Source organism: Etheostoma cragini, chromosome 6 (assembly GCF_013103735.1).
Source record: "Etheostoma cragini isolate CJK2018 chromosome 6, CSU_Ecrag_1.0, whole genome shotgun sequence".
Taxonomy (NCBI): Eukaryota; Metazoa; Chordata; class Actinopteri; order Perciformes; family Percidae; genus Etheostoma; species Etheostoma cragini.
Genome location: NC_048412.1, coordinates 20,968,871 through 20,993,287, shown reverse-complemented (window position 1 = coordinate 20,993,287; position 24,417 = coordinate 20,968,871). Strand labels below are relative to the sequence as shown.

General features: G+C 39.6%; 2 protein-coding genes across 3 annotated transcripts; one reads left to right on the top strand and one right to left on the bottom strand.

The window, feature by feature from the left end:
* The first annotated feature begins 10,131 nt into the window (after nt 1-10,131).
* Nucleotides 10,132-17,189, top strand: LOC117946474 (endoribonuclease ZC3H12A). Its single transcript, XM_034874652.1, has 6 exons — nt 10,132-10,341; nt 11,610-12,058; nt 12,575-12,714; nt 14,583-14,817; nt 15,002-15,108; nt 15,265-17,189. Exons 2-6 carry the CDS (start codon nt 11,682-11,684, stop codon nt 16,302-16,304), a joined length of 1,899 nt encoding a protein of 632 aa, XP_034730543.1. The 5' UTR covers nt 10,132-10,341; nt 11,610-11,681; the 3' UTR covers nt 16,305-17,189.
* Nucleotides 17,190-18,190: 1,001 nt separating this feature from the next.
* LOC117946473 (CAP-Gly domain-containing linker protein 1) lies at nt 18,191-22,131 on the bottom strand. 2 transcript variants are annotated; one of them, XM_034874650.1, is made up of 8 exons: nt 21,930-22,131; nt 21,530-21,640; nt 21,329-21,413; nt 20,870-21,054; nt 19,834-19,912; nt 19,585-19,735; nt 19,087-19,326; nt 18,191-18,434 (listed from the first exon to the last, which is right to left on the bottom strand). In XM_034874650.1, exons 2-8 carry the CDS (start codon nt 21,602-21,604, stop codon nt 18,377-18,379), a joined length of 873 nt encoding a protein of 290 aa, XP_034730541.1. In that variant the 5' UTR covers nt 21,605-21,640; nt 21,930-22,131; the 3' UTR covers nt 18,191-18,376. The 2 variants fall into 2 exon arrangements, with proteins under 2 accessions (XP_034730541.1, XP_034730542.1); XM_034874651.1 differs by having other exon boundaries at nt 21,530-21,636; nt 21,930-22,115.
* Between the last annotated feature and the right edge of the window lie 2,286 nt (nt 22,132-24,417).

Sequence of the window (24,417 nt, the reverse complement as noted above, 5' to 3'; positions counted from 1 at the left end):
TAAACCTAAGGAAAAATATAAGTGCTTGAGGTTACCGCTCTTAAGCTGGCTGTATGGCCATGACTGTGGCCATCACAATGCCATACACCCTCTGGTCCCCCTTTTTGAAGAGGGGAACCGCCACCCTGGGCTGCCACTCCTTAAGCACTGTCCCAAACTTCCACGCAAGGTTGAAGAGGCTTGTCAACCAATACAGCCCCTCCACACCCAGAGCTTTCAGCATTTCTGGAAGGATTTCATCAATCCCCAGGGCTTTGCCACTGTGGAGTTGTTTACTACCTTTGCGAATTTCACCAGGGAAATTGACGACAATCCCCCATCATCCGCCGGATCTTTCTCTGAGGGCGTATTAGTTGGATTTAGGAGTTCCTCAATTTTCCATATATGGATATATATTCAATATAATATTGGATATATAAAGAATATTATTATTAATAATAATAGTATTCAACATAATTGGAAAGCCAAATTATGGTGGCCATGGGGAAATAAGAATTATTTTATGTGCACTGTATTCATTTCACGCCTGATAGACTCCCACCTTTAACCGAGAACGTGCATTTCTTTTGATGCTGTTTCAGGCTCCGGTCTTATAATATAAGAATAATGGAAGCATTCTCCCTTTTTAATTGGACATTGTTGGAATGACATATCAATTCTGCTGCAGAGATGCCCTTTCCATGTATATTGTAATTGAAACATTCCAAATTTCCGCCTTACAGACACACTAAACAGGAGACTGAGACTGCTTATGTATTGCAAACCTGGATCGCCTGCATGGTTATTTATTGTTGACTCTGCTTTTACTGAGCATCATATCACTTCATTTTTTCATTTGTTTTCTGACTAATATCTTGATGCTCGTGTGGCTTTCTCTCTCTCTCTCTCTCTCTCTTTCTCTCTCTCTCTCTCTCTGAGTCATAAATGCTTGTTGCGTAGAAACACACTAATGTGCATTCTCTTTATATTCTCGTTGATAGTAATACTATTAATATTGGTGATTCATCTGCCTTTGTGCTATTTGTTTTCTGCCATTTTACATTCCAAAAGCTCTGATTTCCATTAGCATTTTTGCAATTATCCAGAAATTCTATTAAAGTTCTTGGCAATGAAATGACAAGAAATGATCACCCTATTAAGCCCCGGAGCTGAAAACATCCTAATGTGAACAGCATTGTATGGTAATAATTTTCATTAGAGAAAAAAAACAACTTTGAATTACTACCTGTGTTTAAGCACTCAAAATTCCGTTTCAGGTATTCATGGAACGAGGCTGACAAGCGAACTGAAGCCGAGCAAATAAAAACTGGCAGCCGCTGGATGAATGGCTGCATGGTTGGGTCATGATAAGGAAGAATTACATTTTTACACATCACTGAGGAGAGGAAAACAAAGCCTAGTGTGGGGTTAAAAGCTCTTTAAACTGTTGGAAAATAACCCAGCAGAGAAGAAAAACAAAAAGCATCATTCTCTCTTAGTGATTTAAGCCTTTTCCTCAGCGGAAGATGTAAATGATTTAGAGCCCATCAAAATCACACAGTATGGTCCCCAAAGCACACACCGTAAAGAGCATGATAGTGGTCCGCGGGATACTGTATCAATCTTTTGGATTTGTTCCTATTGGAGCTATTAACCAGTCAGTTGTGATTTACAAAGAACTTCATTAATCATGACAAGAGGGATGACACTCCCTCATTTAACAGTACAACTTGAAGATTCTTCATATTCTTCATGATCAAATGTAACATATCATGCTAATTATCTATCTATCCATCTATCTATCTATCTATCTATCTATCTATCTATTCTTCCATCCATCCAGGAAGACTGGCTCATATCCCCCTTTGCCCTGCTCAATGTCAACCTGTCCTTTACGCATTTTTATAATTGCAGAAGCAAAAGGGAAATCATAAAGAGAAATGTGGCAGCAGTAACAAGAATCAAAATGAAAACAAGAAATGGTACCACACGGTGTTCTTTATCATTGAAAGAGTCAGTCAAAGTCTGATTTTGTTTACTTGTCTACTCTGAATCTTTGATTGCAAGGACTAATGCTACCAAGGAAAGTTCTATGACGTTTGGTCTTATTTCTTCATGTATGCAAACTGCTGGTTTTGATGCCTTTTTTTCTCTATGATTCTGTCTCATATTGCATAATGTCCTGTATGTGTTGGAAAGTTTAAAAAATGCTGAAATTACACAAGAAAAGAAAAGCAACCTTAAGCAGAAAATAAAAATAAACTTTTAAAATTATATAAATTGAAAAAAATAAAAACTTAAAGACTGACAAGGTAGGATTACCTAATAGCTAAAACAAATAGTCAAGTAATTGATTAGTTGACCAACTATCAAGTATTTTGACAAGAAAAAGTTCCAAATATGTGCCAGTTTCAGCTTTTCTTTGTTGTATACAATTGTAAATTGAATATCATTGGTGATGATGTCACCCTGGGCTGTAAGTAGTGTAGTACATTTTCTGACTTTTTTTTAGACCAAATGACTATCGATTAAGAAAGAAAATATCCAGAAAGATTGATCAATCTTGCAATCAAGTTGCATTCCTAGTTTTGTTTGCCAATGGTCAAAGATACAAAGGCCAGAACGAAAACATACAGTAGATGAAGATTCAGTTCAGTCATAAACGACAGAAAAGGGGCACAAGGCCTACTGTACACTATCCCAACCAATTGGCAGTTTGGCTTCTGAGAGCCCACTCCCACTGGGTGTGAATCAGAAATCTAACAGCTAATGGCAACAGTCACCCCATGGTAGTGCTACTGACAGCAAACTAATGCCCACACATACAGAGTGGAGCACAAGACTGTCAACACCCCACCATGACCCTGCGGGTATGAACTGGTGAAAGAAAGAAAGAAAAAGAAAAATCAGCCTCTAGTTGAAATTGATGGCTGTTACTTCTTTTTCCAACACCTCTTAAGCACACTTGAGCCTTTTACCACTAAGGGGGGATTTTATAACTATGAGTGGAAGAAGGAGCGTGCTGAATGGGTCAGAGAAGGAGTAAATTAGTATAAACTCTGTGAACGTAATTCAAGCATTTATTCATATTCATCTTTCTTAGTCATGCAGAACTCTCCTGGAGGCATGGAACAACAGATATTCCCTCATTTGATGCTGTAATGATGATGGCGGAGAGTGCTGTATAGCATGGGGCTCCCAAAATCTCCCATAGGTGATAGCTGGATTGAGATCTGGTGACTGTGACCTTGCCAGAGCTTAAGTATAACATAATTGCCATGCTCAAACCACAGTCAGTGAAGCCGGGTGCTCTTTATGGAAGTGTCTGTTGTTTTTTGTTTTTCTCCATTCTTGGTTAAGTCTTCAATTGCCACCCATTTATGATTTGGGGCAGATGTTAGTTTTAGTGCTTTACAGTTTTCACCTCAAAATAAATCCAAACTTGAAGAACTCCAGCTTTTGTCCCTAGCTATATGTGCACCTTTTAGGCCACTAAAGAGCAGCTAATGCAAATGGTTTTGTTAGCGCTGAGTTCAAGGTCCAATGTGTAGGAATTTCTCCCATCTAGCGTTAAGATGGCATATTGCAATTTACTCACCCGCACCAAACAGTTCAAATTACGTATTACAGCTACGGTAGCATTCACGCTTCAAAGGCCGTCTTTTATTTTTTTAATATCGTTTTTCTTTTCCTGGGCAAAGAAGAAGACTCCTGTTCCTGAAACTTGGATTTTGAATATGGGCATGAGGCGGAGTGGCATTGGGAGAGTCAGGAATTTTCCCGCTGGGCCAGTAGTGTTTCAAGGCTGCTCCGGCCGGTCTGATCGCCCGCTCCGGCCACTGCTGGTCACACTAACCTGCAGCAGCCTCTTATTTCCAAACATTCATCTCTTCCCAGAATACGGAATTTCCCAGTAGATTTTGTTTTGTCCCACTACGCCACAGAATTTATTAACATTACGTGTAGTCCTCCATGTTTCCTTCTTCAATGTGGCCGGTGCCGGGAAGCTAGGATCCCCATTAGCAGCATTAGCAGCACCTGTGAGTTTATCTTGTGACAGCAAAAACGTGAAAGGCGGAGCAGTATGTCCTGTATGTCCCTTACCAGCCAACATATTTCAAGATGGTGCAAAACTATGGAGCGTCTACCCAAAGGGGGTAAGCTTCTCCTCTCTAAGCGTAGCTCTCATGGCGCCATTTTAATGCTACGAAGCCATCACCTGCAGTTAGCATCCCAATGACTGATATTCGTTTTGGCGCCACTTTGACAGTGAATACCCTTTACATCTGAAGCGTTTCAAGACTCTATTTGTCCAGTTCTTATTTCTAAAGAAACACAGCAATGTATAAAAGGCCACATGACCTTGTACCTCACATTATTGCTCTGTAGCAGACCTTTTGTAAAAATGTGTTTTGTCATAACCACGCAACTTACGGTCGCATAGTCGACCAAAACACTGAATTGTCCGGAGAAGCACGCGGACAGTTTGGACTTCCATTAGCTGTTTAAGTTTAATTACTAATGTTAACTAGCATGTCAGTTAGCGGTAATTAGACTGTGTCCATGTTATCTCCTAACCTATATACATATATATATATATATCTACGCTCTCCGTCTCTGCTGACTGGGAATGATGTAAATGTAAATGTAAATGTGCTGTATTTATATAGCGCTTTTCCAGTCTTAACAACTGCTCAAAGCGCTTTTACATCTACAGGAAACATTCACCATTCACACACATTCATACACTGTGGCCGGGGCTGCCGTACAAGGTGCCACCTGCTCATCAGATAAACATTCACACACATTCACACTCCGATGCGCAGCACCGGGGGCAACTCAGGGTTCAGTGTCTTGCCCAAGGACACTTCGACAATGACTGAGATTTCTTTTGTCACAGCTACCAGAAGACGTACAAGTTTTGGACACGTTGCCCACGTCACAACTACTTCATCAAGCTCAGAATTTACAATTACAATTACAAACATTACACATTCTATGTTTAAAGAAAAATACAGTTGTGTACGGTGTTTTGTTGAATTTGGAAGATTTGGGCATTTACAAGGCAAGGTGGGTCAAATGAAATTATGCTTGGTTGCATTATGGGAAATGTACAATCCAGTATTTTTGAAACATACTAGAAACTAAAAGTCAAGATATCTCTGCCTCTCCCCTTTTAATTTTGACCATGTATTTGTTTTTTATTATGTTGTTTGAAAGTTTTCAAACTTTATGGAAGTGCAAAGTACTTTTGTAATACTTTCCTAGAGAATAAAGCAAAATCCAGAAATGAATATGTATCTTACCGTATATCAAGAGAGCAAAAGGAATTAGAAGCTATCAGAATCTATTAAAGCGTTATTTAATTAACAACAAAGCTAACAACCCTGCAGGTCTTCATGAGAAAAGCATTGGAGAGCGTGAGGGAATCGCTAAACAGCTGCGCTCACCAAGATGAGTAGTATCTCCAGCTTTCAGCCGCACCAGCAGGCCAAATCAAGTTTGTGTTATCAGTATATAGGTTAAACACCAACACAGGGCACCGTCAGCAAAGAACAGGAGTCCTGAGGGGAACAGACATCAAAGTGTTCAGCTACTGACTGAAAAAAAAGAGAGCAGCTGTCACACCGTAGAACCATGTCAGCTTTTTTTCTCAGTAGAATGGAAATATCTTTTTTATCAACATGCCTACAAACACCATAATTGTTGTTGCCATAAAACATTATCCACCACCATGATAAACCAATAACCAAAATACAGTGTCATATTCATACTTAGCTTCTGCAGGCCATAACTGTCTTGATTAATAAAAGCTGTTACAGGTTCAGAATGTTGAATTGGTAGCTGAAAGTGAAAAACAGCCATACTCCGACAAACAGGCATCAGCTTAATCTATCTTGAGCAGCACAGAGACGCGAGACGGTCATGATTTTCTATTTTGTTATTTTTCAGCGTTGCTCCACAGTGTTGATATTGTGTGACTGAATCACCACAATATGAGCGAAACACTTCAGCAGAATCTCCAGGTTTTTTCCTTGAGATCTCAGCAGAAAGTGCATTAATCATCACAGTCTCATTTCTAAGTGAAGACAGAGTACAACAGCTGGGGGAGAGGAGCTTGGCTTTAAACAGTACAGACTGCAGGAGGTTCAGCCATCACTTCTTGTTGTGGATTCTGACATCAATAGTAATGAATACCTTGGAGCGTTGCCTGACTGCCTAAGCATGAATTGCTTTCACACATGAGGCCCGGGCTTTGGGTGAGGTTTTATTTGTGTCTTTGTGTTAGTGACCCTGTCTGTTGGTTTGTGTCCGACCATGTACGCACTTCTCTGTAGCTGTATGTCCTCCTGCATTGCTGTGAGTGTGCACCTTTTTTGGGGCAGATATGAGTAATATGCAGAATAACAGGTAGACCTAAATGACCTAAACTGACAGGAACAATTAATCAGAACATTGTTGTTGTTTGGTTCATAGTGAGGTTACACCTGCAAGGACTAGAGCTGCATTGGGATCAAGTGCACCTATCCGCAATGATCCTTAAATGATTCATTGCAAGCTTAGAAGCAACTGTTTACACAGTTGTTGGATAGTTAAAGGTGCAGCTACCCAAAAAGAAAATTAGAAAAAGACAGATGATCTTGTTAAAGTTCAAATTGTTTAACAGAAAATATAACAATACACATTGGGTACATGCCAATTCACTTTTTTGGATTCCCTTGCCTAATGATATTTGCCAATGAAATTGGTTCTGGTTGGCTATCATGAAGGCCAATCCAGCGTTCTTGTTTCTGCTCTGAGGAGCGAGGATACATGAGACCCACCTTCGACACACAACCACAACATGCACTGCAGTTTCATATCGAAGTGTACAGACAAATACAACTCAACCGCAATAGGTTAGATAGATATTGTGTTTTATGATTCTTTATGGATCCGGGTTTTGTGTGTAGATTGGAGACCCATAACTGTCTAAATTTATCAGAACAATCTTTCTCTTCTTGATCATGAAAAGATGCAAGAGGGGGAAATGGATGCAGTTAAGGGAATTGGCATGTACCCACGGACAACTTAAACTGATTCTTTTGGGCCGCTTCATGGAAACAAGCTGTAAACACAATATTGACAGATTATTACCATATCAAGTTGTTGGTGCTAAGATTTTAGCAAACAGTTGCTTATTCACACATCCAGCCAACAGGAGTAACATTAGCGTTCATTTTTAGTTGTGTTTCCGTCCACTTGATGAATGTGGTCTCCACCAACACCTGAAAGAAAATCTGACTCTATAGCTTTCATCTATTATAGTGTAGTATGTGATCCAAAACAGTAAAGTCTCAGACCATAAAACCAAAACAATGTGTGAAAAGACATTACCCCTTTCACATTACACATAGTTTTTTTATCCATTGTAATAATGGTAATATTGATTATAACAGCTTAAATCACATTTTCTTAATTTAGCGTACCTAGTTAGGTCCCCGGTGTTTGGTGTTAAGAAGTGAGCATATATAGCCTACAGTAGCATAAAAAATATATTTTAAAGAGACAAGAAAGTTTGTTAGTTGATTGCTTGCCAGTAAGAATGTTGACACACCGCTAAAATTAAGAGAAACCAAACAAATTCATGTTTGACAAACAAACACATTTTAATTTATTTGATGTCTAGATAAATAGAAAAGCCTCTAGTATATATCTTGGTGAGTAGATGTAGCAGGCTAGAGTCGTCACTAAATTGCAATAACATTCTGCTCAGTGAATTCAGTTGTCACAAATCATAGCAGATGTAATTAAACACACTCTTAAACCCTGGGCCCTGTCCATTCCATTATATCAAAGCTATAGCTACCTAGCCAGCTTGAATGCCGTACCTTCTCTACCCTCACACACAATGCCAGGAGGTCTTTGCTTGCTGATCTATGTAGGACAAGCAGTGGGGTGTCTAAAGTAATAAATGAACAAGATGAATGTGGGGGATATGTTCATTTGAAAGCTCTTGTCACTGACAGTTTGTCGTCTGGCTGCACAAAGGGTGTAGCCGTCCTGCCTGATTTACTTTAGATTCAAACCATGGCTAAATTGGAAATCGTGAATCACTCTGACACCATTGGCGCAAGATGGATTACTCCAGTTATAGGCTGCCTTTTCTTTACTTTGGTTCTTTTTAAAGAAATCATACAAAAATTAAATTTCTGACAGAAGGCTGACCCGGGCAACGAAAGGAATAACAAAGGGAGGCCAGCACTGAGGAACTATAAAGCGTTTTTTTATCAGCACTGTACTATACCAGCTACATCCAAAAGCTCTCAGCTCGCAGCACAATGAGCCTGGCTGAATGTTTGATCAACTGTCTCAGGTTTAACAAGCCTTGCCAAACTACACCTGCCTGGAGGAAAAAGAAATGCCTTCAAGCAGGGCAATGCCTCCCTCCAAGATGTTCAGGAAATAAGCGTTTGATGTTCACAATACCCAATCTGAACTAATCTCATCCAATCTCAGGCACTTCATATCTGAGCAAAGTTCAAGATCTGCATTACTGAACAATAGCTCTCTGGGTGCCAATGATGCCTTCCAGTATAATCTAGCCATACATTGCAAAACAATCCTCTAAATCACAGCCCAGTGTAAGCTAAATTGAGCATTTAGAGATTGAATTCAATAAAATACTAAATAACTGTCATTCATGCCAAGTGTGATACAACAGATATTTTGTCACTTGGAAACTCTCCTACATATAAAGTCATGAATAACTCAGTTGTACAAAGGTGTGAATTTATGTGTGTGTGTGCTCTCCTTTAGTCTGAACTCTGTGTGTGTGTGTGTGTGTGTGTGTGTGTGTGTGTGTGTGTGTGTGTGTGTGTGTGTGTGTGTGTGTGTGTGTGTGTGTGTGTGTGCGTGCGTGCGTGCGTGCGTGCGTGCGTGCGTGTGTTAACCCCAACTCATCGTCGCTGGCTTCAGCTCATTGCCCTGCAGTAATATCAGGCCTTACAGACACCTGGGACCAGTGGTGTGGGCCCTCAGAGGAGGTAACCGCCTGGCAACAGGGCCTGATTACTTTCTCCACCCTCCGGAACTCAACTCTGTATATGCCATTAACCAGCTGCACGCAGTGTGATCTCAACTCGACCGTGCCATTAACCCTGTACAAAAAGGGTTGTTTACAAACGCACACACACACACACACACACACACACACACACACACACACACACACACACACACTTGACAGAACTTCACAGCTTAACCACGAGCCTACTAAAGCCACAGCCATCTGCAGACCAACATCTTCCATAATCAGTCCGGTGAGAGTTTTGCAGTGGAAGAACATGAAGCAAGGGTGACATCTAGTGGGGAAATTATAGACATGAGCTCTTGCAAAGTGTGCAGTTATTAGTACAATAATACAATATAACAAACAAGGTAAAAAGGAGGAGGATTCCCCTTACTGAAAAAATTAATATGATTTCAGCATGTACTGTACGATTTTGGAGTTTGTGAGGTAGTGTGTTGCTTTTAACCATTGTTTGTTGTTGAAATTTGCTTCATTCCCTCTTTTTTGTGGTCCAGCAGACTCCACTGCCATAGATGTATGTGTAAAAGTAGGCTAATAATTAGAATAGCAAAATCAACCCTTTTCACCTAATATTTTAAAGGTGGAGTAATAAATAGCATGTTATAATACTGAAATGAAATATGTTAACTATAATTTAATAGTGTTATATATTTTTTTAGATTTTAAGGTATTTGTTTGTATCTTTGATTTAACTTTTACACTTCAAACAAATCGGACTACATTAAAAAGTGGGGATATGTTTATCTTGAAACCACAAGGGGGCGTCTCGCCATTGATGTGACTGCTTTTCTAATGATGTAGAGGTGCAAAAAGGAGATGCACTGATGTTCACACACAAATAACCTGAGGTATGTAAGATTACTTCAAAATAAATGACAGAGGCATTGTTCCAGTATCAAGCTTTAAGCTTTATTTAAAAAAAACACTCTCAATTTTATAACTAATCAATGTTTAGTTTGGGGGGAAACTAAACATCCAATCCAATGAATCTTCTCATTGGATCATCTACATGTTGTCAGACACACACACACACACACAGACACACACACACACACACACACACACACACACACACACACACTGGAAACGAAACCCTTATCTTATCTCTGATTTATGCAAATCTTTCAAGGCTCAGCATGCCTCCGTGAGAAGGAGGAAAAGGGAAGAAATCATTTTCTAAGAGGGAGGTGCTAAGTCAGTACCTTGTCAAAGTTACTCCACAACATTTACGGGAGTTGTAAGGTACTGCTAACAAACGCGACACGAGCAGAGAGAGACGACCAGTGGAGGTAAATTGATTCGCCTCTGTGGTGAGATTTGTTAAAAGAGCCATAACCTGCCAAACGGTTAACATGGGGAATGTCTCGTTGAACACTTGTCACCTGAGTAAGGTGTAGTATCACATTCGGTGTGTCTTCTAGCGTAGGGGGACGTTTAGTCATTTATAATATAAGCTAGGTTTACTATGTAAAATGACAGTGGCGCATTGTTTCTTCTTGTTATGTTCAGCTGTCTTTATTCAACGCAGGCTGAGAGTAAAGCTGAGTAGACTTTACTGTATGCTACTGTAAATAAGGACTACAGACTTATTGTAGGCTACCTGCATGCTGTGTGGTAGGCTGTAACAAGTACAACCTTTTAGAATTTGTAGCTTCGTCTGATACACCAAATGATAATATAACATAATAAAATCAACAAAGCCTAATGGCAATACTGTTAATAGTATATTAAGATGGAAAGGAAAGTATTGGTAATTAGGCCTTTGGTTTATGAAAGTAACTTTAAAATGAAGGCAGTTAAAGTGTTGACTAACAAGCGTTTTCATGATTGTAAATCTGACTGTTGTTTTCTTAATTATTCGATTAGTTTGGGTTTGTACACAAACAAAATGGGTTAGGGTTAGGGTTATCACAGTAGAACCCAAGGTGACAGCATTACATGTTTTTTGTTCACCCAAAGGTCCAAACACCAAAATATCAAATTTACCATCAATAAAGTTTAAGACAAGTTAAAAAAGATTTCACATTTGAGCCAGAGTGAGTGGCAATGTTGCATAAAAAACATCTGACTGTTTAGAGATATCTGAGTTTACACAGATAACAAACATGCCAGGCTGAATTTTTGGGAAATGTGCATGAATTACACAAACGGAATCTAGAGTATTTTGATTTGATGGTTTAGTCATATGTCATCTTGGGTTATTGTATTATGTGCAGCATGGTGGCCCAATGGTTAGCACTGTGGCCTCACAGCAAGAAGGTAATGTGTGGTGAGCATCTGGCATCGTAAGGCTGCTTTGCATCCCCCAGGTGGGTGCTACACATTGGAGGTGTTAGAGAGTAGTCCTCCCCCCTGAAGTGCTTTGAGTGTCTATGATAAAACGCTATATAAATGTTATGAGTTAATATTGTAGAATAGTTAACTCACTGAACCAATTTCAGATATGTGGGGTCCCGAGGAAGAGGTTATATGTACTTAGAGAAAAATAAAATACGAAAAGGATAAATTATGTCAAATAAACCTGTATTCCTAATTAAATGTACGTTTTTTTCCTCAGTCAGTGTATGAATATCACCCTGAGGCTGTGTAATGTGTCTTCTATGCTGCTGAAAAGAGGCCCAGATGCTCCATGATGGATCAGGCACTTCCCAGCCAAAGCTCAGCGTTGGACTTGCTCGAACCAGACAGCGAGGAGCTCCAGTTCAGAGTAGACTCCTTCAGGAAACTGGGTTACTCCTCAGCAGAGGTGAAGGCTACTCTGAGGAAGCTGGGCCTAAGCACAGACACAAACTCTGTGCTGGGAGAGCTGGTTCGCAGCAGGACTGTCACTGCACCCTACGTGTCCAATTCTGACAGTGTTGAGAGGAGCACAGGCCAAAAGGACTCTCTGCTGCCTCCCAGTTGGACTCTTGGACCCTGCAGAATCATACCACAACTCGGGGATCAGAAGAAAACAAACACAGAATTGAGGCCTATTGTTATTGACGGCAGCAATGTTTCCATGAGGTAATCTTGATAAGCTTTTTTCTCTATTTTATGGGATCATAGATCCTTAACTTAATTTATAATTCACAGTTTTTACAGCTATTTTTTGCTACTTTGAACTGCAGACAGTACAGAAAAAGGGACATAACCAAGAAAGGTGTTGTTTCCTTAGGAGTGTTAGACGCCTGTAATTTAACTTGTCAAACTGCCATCAATCATTGTCTTGTTGTCATTTAGCTCTGGTCCTGAAACATCCATCGTCATGTCATTTTAAAAAGGGGGGCGTTCCCCACCCTGCCTGTGCATGTTTTTGTGAAGGCCACTGCTGCAATATGCAAATTTTAGGCACACGCCTTACAACCTCAACCTTTCATATAGACATTGAGTGAAATACAGGAAGTTCACAGTGAGTAATATTCCGAGAGAATATTCAAAGGCGTGTGGTGTTTAAACAGATCAACGGAATTTTGACCTCACCCCTTTATGTTATTTACAGTCAAATTGTTGTACTAATCTTTTCTTCTATGTTTCTTACAGTCATGGCAACAAGGACGTGTTCTCATGTCAAGGCATCCAGCTTGCAGTGAATTTCTTCTTGGACAGAGGTCATAAGGCCATTACTGTGTTTGTACCCGCTTGGCGCAAAGAGCAGCCCAGACCTGAAACCCCAATAACAGGTGAGGATACAAGAAATGCTCAACCAAGCAGACAGATGGTGCTCATCTAGCACACGAGTGCAAATAGTGTGTTAGTAGTGTCAAGCAGACTAACTAGCTTACCTTTTTTTCAGTTAATAGCCACAGCACTGAACTTAATTTTTAACAGGGGGGACGGACCCAGTTCATTTTGTTCACTCATGACTAAGCGATCAAGTAGTATGAAAAAGTTTCTTTGGCTTTTGCAATCTTTCAATATGCTTTTATCAAGAAAGTAACTAATGTGCAATACAGCTCAGCCGACAATGACCCCATTGATGGGAGGTCCACTTAGGGCTATTGATTTACTCAGTAGCAATGGTTCACTTTTAAAATGTGTTAGATGTGATAGAGGTTTGTTCTTACAGGCCCTGAACACCCCTTGGAGACAGTAAAAAATAAAGAATCATTGTCTCCCAACTTTCTAGCCAACAACACTTTATAAAAGCGGAAAATACCAAAATTGGGGGGCTAGACTGGAAGCCAGTATGCATACACTAAATTAAATGATAATGTGTGGTTCTTCTTATGTAAAATAAAGTTATTGCAGACAAAATATGTTCATAGGCATGCAAGTCACTCCCATTGATTCCCGGCCAACTGATCCCACCCAAGAAATAGTCCAACGCATAAACCTGGTGTAACTTTATTGTTGCTTCACACTTTAAAAATAAATAAACAGACAAGATAAAACTAATTGTTAAGCAAACTTTAGAGGTGGTCTACTTTGTTTAACTAGCCAGGAATCAGTGGTTATTTTGCTTTTTCCCTGAAGACATATTTTCTTTTAAAGAGCTTCTGTTTTTTCAAGAAATATGAGTATGACTACTACTTATATATATTGCTGTATCTGTGATTCAGTCCCACAGTAGCTATGATCTACTATTACAATGCGGTCTGAGGCGGAACTACTGTACTCATGCCAAAGCCATGGGGCAATACAGTTAAGATTGCGTAACAGAGATTTACCCAGTTGGCTACCAAGTTATGCTTCCATATGAAGCTCACACAACAACCAGAGCTATACATTTCAGACAGCTGAATCACTAACGTCTCTGGGTGTACCTGAACAATCCAGATTACAGTACTATCATATCTACATAACTCAATCTCTTTGAGTGGAGAAGCTGCCTTTTATTTAGTCTAAATGCGACATGATTTAAAGATATGCATGCTTATCTAATGTATGGTATCTTCAACAGCAACAAAGGGTTGACCGTCCTTTTAAAACTGATGCATCATCACCTTGCAGCACCTTGCATGATTCATTAGTAACTGTGCACCCTGGGTGAAGCAACACAAAGGTTATATTTTTAATCCGCGAACAAGGAAGTAAAAGTCAGCTCACAGTCATTCCTGGAAAAAACCCATCAGGAAGTACAGCTGTGTTTTCCCTCCACACCGAGCCTACTTGCATAGTTAACTGTTGACAGTCATCTACAGCAAGCCGTTACGTGAAGACAGTCACTTAGTTAAAAAAGTGCTTTTAAGTGTTTGTGGTTTTGGTCTTTAAGGCTGTAGCTCAGTCTAACTTTTATGTAAACTGGCCTCTTGTGTAATAAGCACCTACAGTGTGTGTATTATGTTTTCATTCAGTCATTTTGCAAGGAGAGTAACATGATTTAATGTACATATTAGATTGTTATGATGTTTGTACAGGTGATGTCTTTTGTTTTCTATATGATTGGTGGTTCTTAGTGGTGTTTTGTGTTCTCGATATGCGGCTGAAGATCATGACAAATGTGTGTTACATAAAAAAGCTATTCTTATTATAAACAGCATTCAACCAAACCTGTAATGGGCGTACCTCTCTCCACAGCCATCTGACTCATGGTTGTTTGCACTTTTAGATCAACACATCTTGATAGAGCTTGAAAAACGGAAAATAGTGGTCTTCACTCCATCGCGCCGTGTTGGTGGTAAGCGAGTGGTTTGCTATGATGACCGCTTTATCGTCAAGTTGGCGTATGAGTCGGATGGAGTGATTGTATCCAATGACACCTACCGTGACCTCCAAGCAGAAAGACCTGAGTGGAAGAAATGCATTGAGGAGAGGCTCCTCATGTTCTCCTTTGTAAATGACAAGTAAGCAATTAGCTTGTTTTTCTAACTGAGCGTGTGAGGTTTGACATTTTAATGATGTTTAAGTTTATTCCAGAGGGAATATTTTCTCTTAAGGGCGTAATCAGTTAAACATAACTATTCAGCACCCAGCGGATTTGTCACAAGTGAATAAAGAAATTAGTTATTTTTGTTTGTTTTTGTCTAGGTTCATGCCTCCAGATGACCCTCTGGGTCGCCATGGCCCCTGTCTTGACAACTTCCTTCGGAAAAAACCTCTGCCTACAGAGCAAAAGAGACAGCTCTGTCCATATGGTAAGATATGATAAACACAGAGTTCCATTCCTTTAGAGTTTTTGGACAAGGAACTAAGCTGGTTCCCAAAGGAGATGACTTATACATTGTGTGTGTGTGTGTGTGTGTGTGTGTGTGTGTGTGTGTGTGTGTGTGTCACCCTTTTTGTATCCTCAGACAAAAAGTGCACTTACGGCCTCAAATGTAAGTTCTACCATCCTGAGCGGTCAAACCAGTCCTACCTGTCCTTGGCTGATGAATTGAGAGAGAAAGCCCAGATTTCTACTGTAAAAGAAGAGGTAAATGCCAGATTATCACCGAGACAGTTTCAGTCTGAGCCTGGGCCTGCTCATAATGCCTTTGCCCATCCTCAAGACTCTAACATAGAGCACATTAGAGACCATTCAAGTTCTTCATATCCCAGTGAGGTTTGTGAAAATACACTGTTGTACTGGAAGGATCCTCGACAAAGTCCAAAACACATGCCCTGTCCTTTAAACGGGGGCCAGTGTCAGAAAGAGCCTGGGATGCACTCTATGCCCAGTCATTACTATGCCAACATCTCTCACGAGTACCTTGATTCTGGCCTTGGCTCTTATGAGAGTCAGTTCTCTGACTTTCCGCATTACCTCAACAACTCCCACAGGCTCAGGCCCCAGCAGCAAGTTGCCCTCCCTGGACCCAGACTTGCCCCAGGGCATTTAGAGAGAAAAAACACTGGCCAGTCCTGCAGGTGCTGTTCCCATGTAGTGCACTCAACATCTCACCTGCAGCATAATGTAAACCCTGACCCCAAGGGTCAACCCAAATATGACACCTACCCTCCTCACATGTTCCCGCCCGGTGTGCCACACCAAAACAGCCTCCCCAGTCATCTCCATTATAGTGGAATGCCACATCATCAGCAAAAATACTGGTCAGATCCCTTTCAGGGGCTGCCCCAAGCCCCGACATCATCATATAGTGTTCCCTCTTTGGTCCATTCCTCACAGTCCCATAACTGCTCTTACAAAGGCAATCAGTACCACTCCTGGGGCCAACCACAGCCATCCTGTGCTGTGTTTGACCCACAAAGGTTGGAACTCCGCAAGAATCTGCAAGCCATCTTTAACCCTCATCAGGTAGATACAGTCATGGAGATGTTTCCACATGTGATGAATGCAGAGAAACTGGCTGCAGAGATCCTCAACCTAAAGGCTCAGGGAGGGATATTCTGATAGCTCCTCTGATGAGTTTCTTCCCTTGCATCCTCTTCAGTCAGAACTAACACAATACTCATGTTGATGCTCTATCATAGCAAATGAGGAATCTTCTGAGAAGCTTTTAGAGTGTCTATGGTTGAGTGATGTGAAATGTAATTGAAAATATGTTTCATTCTATGTAATGTGCCTTTAAAGAAGTGCAGTTTGCTTTTCTATGTATGAAAAGTTAAGACAATCTGTTTTATGCATTTGTATGACATTGTAGTCAAATGTTACCTTGCCATCCAGTGTTTTGGATGAAAAGTGCCTCTAGACCAAAAGTAGTTATGACTGGGTTCCTAGAGTTTTGACTGTTGATGCATATTGTGTCAAATGTGATATATTTTAATCTTTTCCCCAAAATTAAGTTCTCATGCAATAACAAATCATGCTATACATAGTGTAAATTACTAGCTCTATTTTTTACTTTTACTGCAGTTCTCAAACCAGCTTGCAATATAATCTCTGTAAGGTGTAGTATATTTCAATATGCTGTGGCTGCCCAATGCATTGTGTTATGTCAATCCAGTCAAGGATCCAGGCTCCCAAATTGTACTCACAATAAATCCTGACCTAACAAGGAATTTGAGAAGACTTTGACACTAGTGATCGCTCATGTGTCATAACCCTTTTCTTGTAAATTGGCATTAGTTTCATAAAACTATTCTCAGTAAAAGTGTTGGTGTAATACTACACATGTACATAAGGGTCACTGTGTGATTAAAACATGGCAATACAAATGTGAAATTTGGGTCTCGTGCAGATTATATCATTTTAGAAAAATTACTTTATATACTGAAGATACATTCATAGATGCATGTCAAGGAAAAAATATATAATTAAAACCTCAAGTATGATGTGTGTCTTACTTGTAAGGTGACTGCTATACCAGTCTTTTTTGAGCTTTGATAATGCATTTGTAAATATGTCTCCAAAGTTTATCAGGAACTTAGTATTAGCACTCACTTATGCTTACATCATAACTTATTGCCCAAGACTCCTACCAAACTCCCTCACTAAATTTCACAAGTACGTCTCCTACGCACACAGAGCTTTCTATACAACCGTTTTCCTGGAATAATCACGGAAAGCCCAACAGTTTTACAAACTAAGAAATGTTGTACTTTGCATCTCATTTTGCAAGCTTGAAACTCATTATGTTTTTCCACTGTCTTGGGGGAAAGGTCAGGTGCGTTTGTGTGTGAGTGTGTGTGTGTGTGTGTGTGTGTCTGTGTGTGTGTGTGTGTGCGTGTGTGTGTGGAGTTAATGCAATTGAACACAGTTTAGCTATTCTGGAGTTATTGTTGAATGACACAGTTTGGCTCTACAACTATTTGATGGATTGCCATGACATTTTGTACAGACATTCATGGTGCCCATTGAATGGATCCTTATAACTTTGGTGATCCTCTGACTTTTCCTCCAGGTACCACCATCAAGATGGATTTCTCTGAATTTTGATAAACACATTTGGTCCCTAGAAAAGAAACTGAAATCACGTCAATCCCCTGACTACTTTTAAATACCTGCTAAACTAATGACATTAACATTAGTCTCGGTTGTACTTTGGGTTAAGTGCTAATTTGTGAATGAAAGCATGCAAACACGCTAAACTAACACGGTAAACATGGTAAGCATTATACTTACCAAACATTAACATGCTATTGTCATTGTGAGCATGTCTAAGCACTAAGCTAAGGCGAAGAAAAACAGCTTTTTAGAGCTTTCGTCATTGTTTTTAGGCCAGAGTCAGCATTTCTCAGTAAACACACTATTGCTTGTTTTGTGAACAGACTAGTTCACCAACCAACTCAGCAATATAACAGTAATTACTTTCTGCAACTCCAACATTAATGTCCGCACACATAAAGTAACTGTTTGTTGAAATTAATATTTTTATTGTTTTTTTAAGTATATACTTTAATAGAAAGATTAATGACATTATGATAAATTATGAAATCCATGGATGTATCTTCTGTTCTACATGATGTTTGCCCTCCTTTAATGCATCCAGATGGTCAGCTCTACAACAGCAGTCTGTACTTCTATCACTCCCAGGCCACCAGTAGTTTGGGGAATGGTACAAAGGCACCATAGCCAGGCTTGCTGCAAAATACAGAAGCACAAATAACAAAATATTAATGATAGCCATGTTTAATTTAATTGGCTCAAGTACAAGTAAAGGAAAAACGCATAGGAATGTTTTTTAAGATGTTTATTTAGTTTGTAGGAGAAAATTGTCCCCATGCTTATTGTATTTAACAACTGGCCTTCATAAGAAATGACTACATTTGAGCCCTGTTCCCAACAAGGAGTCAAATTTGTTCTTCCTGCTGGCAAATAGGTCATCTCACATCCTGAGTTCCTGCCCAACCTCTTAAATGCTGCAGTCTGCAAACCACATCCTGAGATTTGCATATCCAGCTCAGCCAATTAAGTGCAATGAATTTGCTAAAGTGTGTCTGGAGACAATGTTTGGCTGTGTGAAATACCTAAGGACCGCAGTATGATGCTTTCATTCATAGAGATTCTGCAATGTGATTTGATGTATTTAACCAAGGCTTTGGGAACCATAGTTTAATAACAGATTATCTTTTATAAATGAATTCAAATGGACTGTGTACATCCCCAATGTGACATCTGATTGGAACCAATAAATCCCAGTGCAGCACTGAATGTCAGGTTACACATTCTGAGATACATTAAGAAGCTACATGTTGCTTGTGTAGACAAAGTAAGAAAATGGGATCAGTTTTACCATTCAAAGTAGCTGAGTCCCCTGTGACTGCCATCATGTAATCCATGATCAGGTGTCTGCAGCTCTACCCCAAGGTGGAGATCTGCCTCCCCCTGCAGGTGGCCTAGGAAACGAATCGTTCCTGTGCTGATCCGTCCAGATGGCAGCATGATCCTGACCTGGTGACCCAGCTCCAGGTCCATGGGGGAGTGGGGTACAAAAGCCCGGTGAGGCCCTGTGGACGTCCTCCATGACCTTACATTGGAAGACGAGAGGGTTGAGTCAGTAAAACAAAGATAGATAGAGATCAATGACAGCTTTAGAAACAGTGATATTACATCATATAGGATGGGTATTTTTTCTATAGAAAAATACTTAACCTATGAAGTGAAATACAATAAAAAAGAGTAACTTTTGCTAAATCTGTAAACCATGAGGTGTAGTTTGAAATATTGGGAAATCAAACTTACTTGCTTTCTGGCAGAGAGTTACATCAGAAGATCGATACCACTTTTTTACCTGGTGACTGAAGATGAGGAAGAGGAAGGTCTCAAACTGAGTGCTGATGATGATGTGGATAACTCGCTGCCTGACAAACTGCTTGCATAAATGTCGCTCCTTGAAGAAGCATCAAACTCTCTGTGTTGGTGCATCATTCTTGAGAGACCGCCTGTTCATTAGAGAACAGCCTTTGACATCATGATTGAATTCTAAAGCCCGCATATTTCAAACAGCTGAATGAACTCAGTGTGTATGACTGCAATTTACTTGAACACTCCTCCAACGCTTCTCCATTGTTCACTCCTGACTGCTCACCACAACCGCCCACTTTCAACAACACTTCAACCTGAGAGGCCAGCAAAGGAAAAGGAGACAATTTATCATTACTTAAGTTTAGTTGTGGAACGTAACAATGTACATTTACTTACGTTTTGTACTGGAAAAGTACAAGTACCATAACATTTTTCTTGACCTGAACGTTTCCATTGCATGCTAATTTATACCTGAACTTTGCTATTCGCTTATTTTAAAGCTATAGTTACTAGATACTAAAAATAAAAAAAAACTTCATCTACAACATGTCAGTTATAAAATTGTATCCATTGTTCAATATTAAACTACCAATAGTATGTTGTTAAATGAGTTTTGCCAAAACCAAATACAACATTACCATACCACTTGCACATTATTACATCAATGATAATCCATGAATACAATAATATAATACTATGGCACTATAACATTAACAGTAGCAATGAATATGAGTATGAATACTTTGACTTTTGATTTTTTTAGGACATTTTTGTTACTAATGGCTACCTTTGTACTTTTATGTACTTTCCTCTTAAGTGAACATTTAGATGCATGACTTTTAATCTAGAGTATTTTGATAATGTGGAATTGCTAGTTTTACTTAAAGCTGTGGTAGGCACAATATTTTTGACATTGTTGACTAAAAGTGCCATAATAATCTTTCAACATGTTGTAATTCAAGTGGTCTGAGAGAAAACTAGACTTCTGCACCTCATATTGGCTCTGTATTCAGGCTTCAGATAATCTAGCCATGACGGAAGACTTTGGTCAATCACGGTTAATGTCAGAGAGAGCGACCTATTGGCTTTTCTGAGCGTGCATTGCCCTTGCAACAAAAAGTAGAGAGGGATAGCTGCAGGAACAGGTCTCACTCTACTTTAAAATGTTGATGTTTTTTTGCATTCTATCCAATTCACCTTTAAGTAAATGATTTGAACACTGAAGTCACAGGTATGACTTCAAACACACACTCACATATTCACAAGCAAACCTGATTACGTAGCTCTTCCTGTTCTCTTTGCAGCTCCACAAACCTCCTTTCACATGATACTTTATCACAGGCGACCTTGGTCTTGAGTGACAGTATCTCTTTCTCCGTTTTGGTTAGTCTTTTATCAAGAGAAGTTGCACGGTCAGGGCTGCCTGGTATGGCTGCGATCACTTTACTTTCAGAACCTGACAAACAAAGTCAAATGAGGTCCTTACATCATATCTACTACACATGCTGAGGAGATGTAAAGTAGGTTTACAGTATGCAAATAGACCTTTGGCTTCTAGATGCAGCTTGTTGTTGGTCTACAGTGAACCCTCATAGACATGATAGTTAGATTTTATTCTAGCATAACAATTCATTTTAGGGATACTGGAAGATCATCTTTTATAACCTTTTCCAAAACACAAAAATGATCAATCCACATTTAAGCTTGTGTCCCTTTGAGGAGATTCTTACCCACAAGCTGTTTCAGCTGTCGGCGTTTATCCTCTGTAATTTGCCGTTTCCTTGGCAAGAATTTAATTGCATTATATGGGCATATCTGAAATAGAAATAAACATGGTTTATATTTATTATACATGAACCTATCAAAACATGTTTTTGATGAGATATCCCAATGTCAAAACAAATGACACATTTTAGAGAGCATATACTCACCCAAAGAAACCGGCAAGTGCACAGTATCCCTTTGAATGTCCATGTAAACACAGTCCACAGGATATACGCTGTCATGTTGAAACATGTTCACCTCACATTGTGGTATTCTGACTGGGGAAAGAATTACCACAATGTGATTTATCCATTACAGTTCACATGGTGGTGAAGTTATTCAGATGAAATGTTAATGATATCAACATTATGTGTGTATTGATGACTATAGTTTAACTGAACTGTGGTCTAACGAGTCCAAAGGATCAGGTGTAGGCTCCTAAAGAAAGTAGGCCATGCCATCTGTGGCTGGATGCTGCCATGCTGTGACTTACACAAACAAATACACATAACAACATGGATGGAATCTATACTGTTGGAAAATGTACAGACAGAACTGGACACTGACCTTTGCCAGAAGTTCAACTGTAGTTTGGGAGGAAAGGATCCCATGTGGGGGTTATGAGGAATTCGTAGCTCCCATTTCTGCTCAGTGGGTCTCTGTCCTAGTCCATGATGAACGCTAATGTGGCACACAGAGCTCACTGACCTGTTGCAATGCACCAAGTCCGTGTGAACAGTGCTCCTGAAGACTGCTGGGTAGGTAAATCTGTCTAATCCTCTTAGCCGTGCAGATACACAGTCCAGTTGCATCCAGGCTGCTTAATTTGGGCTACTGAGTCTTAACTATAAACAATGTGAATAAGCCTCCACATGTAGTGCAACTCTTAGCGCTGTTGGAGGAAGGAGGATTCGGTGTCAACAACCATCTGTTCTGTCTCTCTTTTTATTCAGTCGTAAGAGCCAAATAGATATAAAGTAATGTTGGACCAAGAATTGTTTTGAAATCCTTTTTAATATACAGCATACTTTACATACATTTCCATAGTGTGATAGTATCACATACATTGTTTTCTATTTGCTTGTTGCACCTCTTCATTAGTGTTTTCTACACTGAGTACAATAGTCAACCCCAAGGGACTTTAGACTTTAGACTTTCTCGATGGCCCTTCATGAAGGTCTGTGGACATAGTTAAACATAGTAGAACAAATGATAAAGCTTTGAAGTAAGATGACCGCAACACTTGCTGTCCAGTTATGGACAGATGATATACAATAAAACAGATGATGAGGAAATAAACTAACAATTGTGTAAACTAAGAATTTCTGGTCAATGTTCGATAGTTACTTCAGGGGAGCCATTAGCTCCTTTTAAATGTAACTACTACGATTCATTCTACAGTCTAATTTAACTAATCTGTTGTACTCATTGTAAAAGCTCGGGCAAACTAATATATATTAAATATGTAATATAAAATTCTAAATGTAGGCATATCTGTTATGGATGTGTGTTTCAGTTTCCTGTTTTATTTGTTTGGTCTTTGTTTTTTCCCTTGTCCTTTCTTGTTTAACTTCCTGCCTTGTGTTTTCCCCCCCATTGTAATGGTCTGCCCAACCCTGATGTGTTTCACCTGTTCCTGAGCCCTTGTCTCACCTGTCCCTTGTTCACCTCATTATCTGTTGTATTTACTCTTTGTGTTGTGTTTGTCTAGTGTCAGATCATTGTTTGTGTTTTGGATTGTGTGTGTGGTCTGGCCTTTTGTCTCTGTGTTCCTGTGATTCCTGTTTTTGACTTTCATTACATTTTGTACTACTTTACCTGCTGTATTCAGGACTCCTTTTGTTTGCATGGATTTAATGGGATTAAATCCTCAAGCTCACCACTGCCTACTGCCTCTGCATTTGGGTCCGACATTCTCTGATTCCGCTAACCCTTTCGTTTCATTCAAATGTCCATTTTGCCTGATTAGTTTTTTTATGACTAAACAGTGGAAAGCAGTGCAAGCCTGACAGAGCATCTCTAGTGAAGAAGTGTCTGTTGATTTATGTGGATTGTAGACAACAAAGGATTTTCCAGCCAAATATTACATAGGCCTATTTATCTAGTTCTCTATTACTGCATGCATTAGAGAAATACTAAAGTTTGTTCTGTGTTCATTGGATGTGGATGTTAACACTCAAATTAGAGCTAAATGTTGGAAGTTGAACTTGTAACAGTCTATATTCTTTACGTTCCACTTCCGGGATTACTCCGTTGCCGCCGGGCAATCCGCCTGATTTCACTTGTTTAGGCAAGATATCCGTTGCCTTGGGCCTTCTTTGTGTTGACATTTTAAACTCTGGTCGATTTACGAGGACTGTGGTTAACCTTTTCTCAGATCTCTGCGGGATGAATCCAGACACTAGCTAGACCATCTGTCCAATCTGAGTTTTCTGTTGCACAACTAAAACAACTTTTAAACTTATATATTTTCCACCAAGACAGTGGTTAGCACTCAACAATGCCCAAGACGATTGTGATTGGTTTAATGAAATGCTAATAAACCAGAGCACGTTTTCCCCACTATCCCTGAAAGCTATGTGGAGCAGCCAGACTAACCTTGCACTAATTGTCTCATTTCTTTTCCAATGAGCATGAACCCAAAGAAATGGGTCAGTGACCTACGTGAGGTTTGCACACTTACGGGTTGCTGTTGCCTACTATTGTTCAATTTTTGTTTTGCATGGTGAACACTGTGCCCTTAGTTCAGTATTTCCAGCACAAATTTTCCAGACAATGCAAATCTTGTGTTCATATTTATATACACTATTCCTCGTGATGTGGATTTGGACACCATTCATTTCCTGAAAGAAAATGTTTGAGAGCTCTGAGGAACTGAAACATTGACATTGGGTTCAAAATGATTTTGCTAAACACTTAGATATTGCACAGAAGATCTATAATCATAAGTTCATTGCCTAAAATAAGAAGTGAGATGCTTGTTTTGTGTTCCATTACACAAACTTAGTATTTTCACATAATAAATAGCAGCGTGTTTATGAATTTTCTGTGTGCA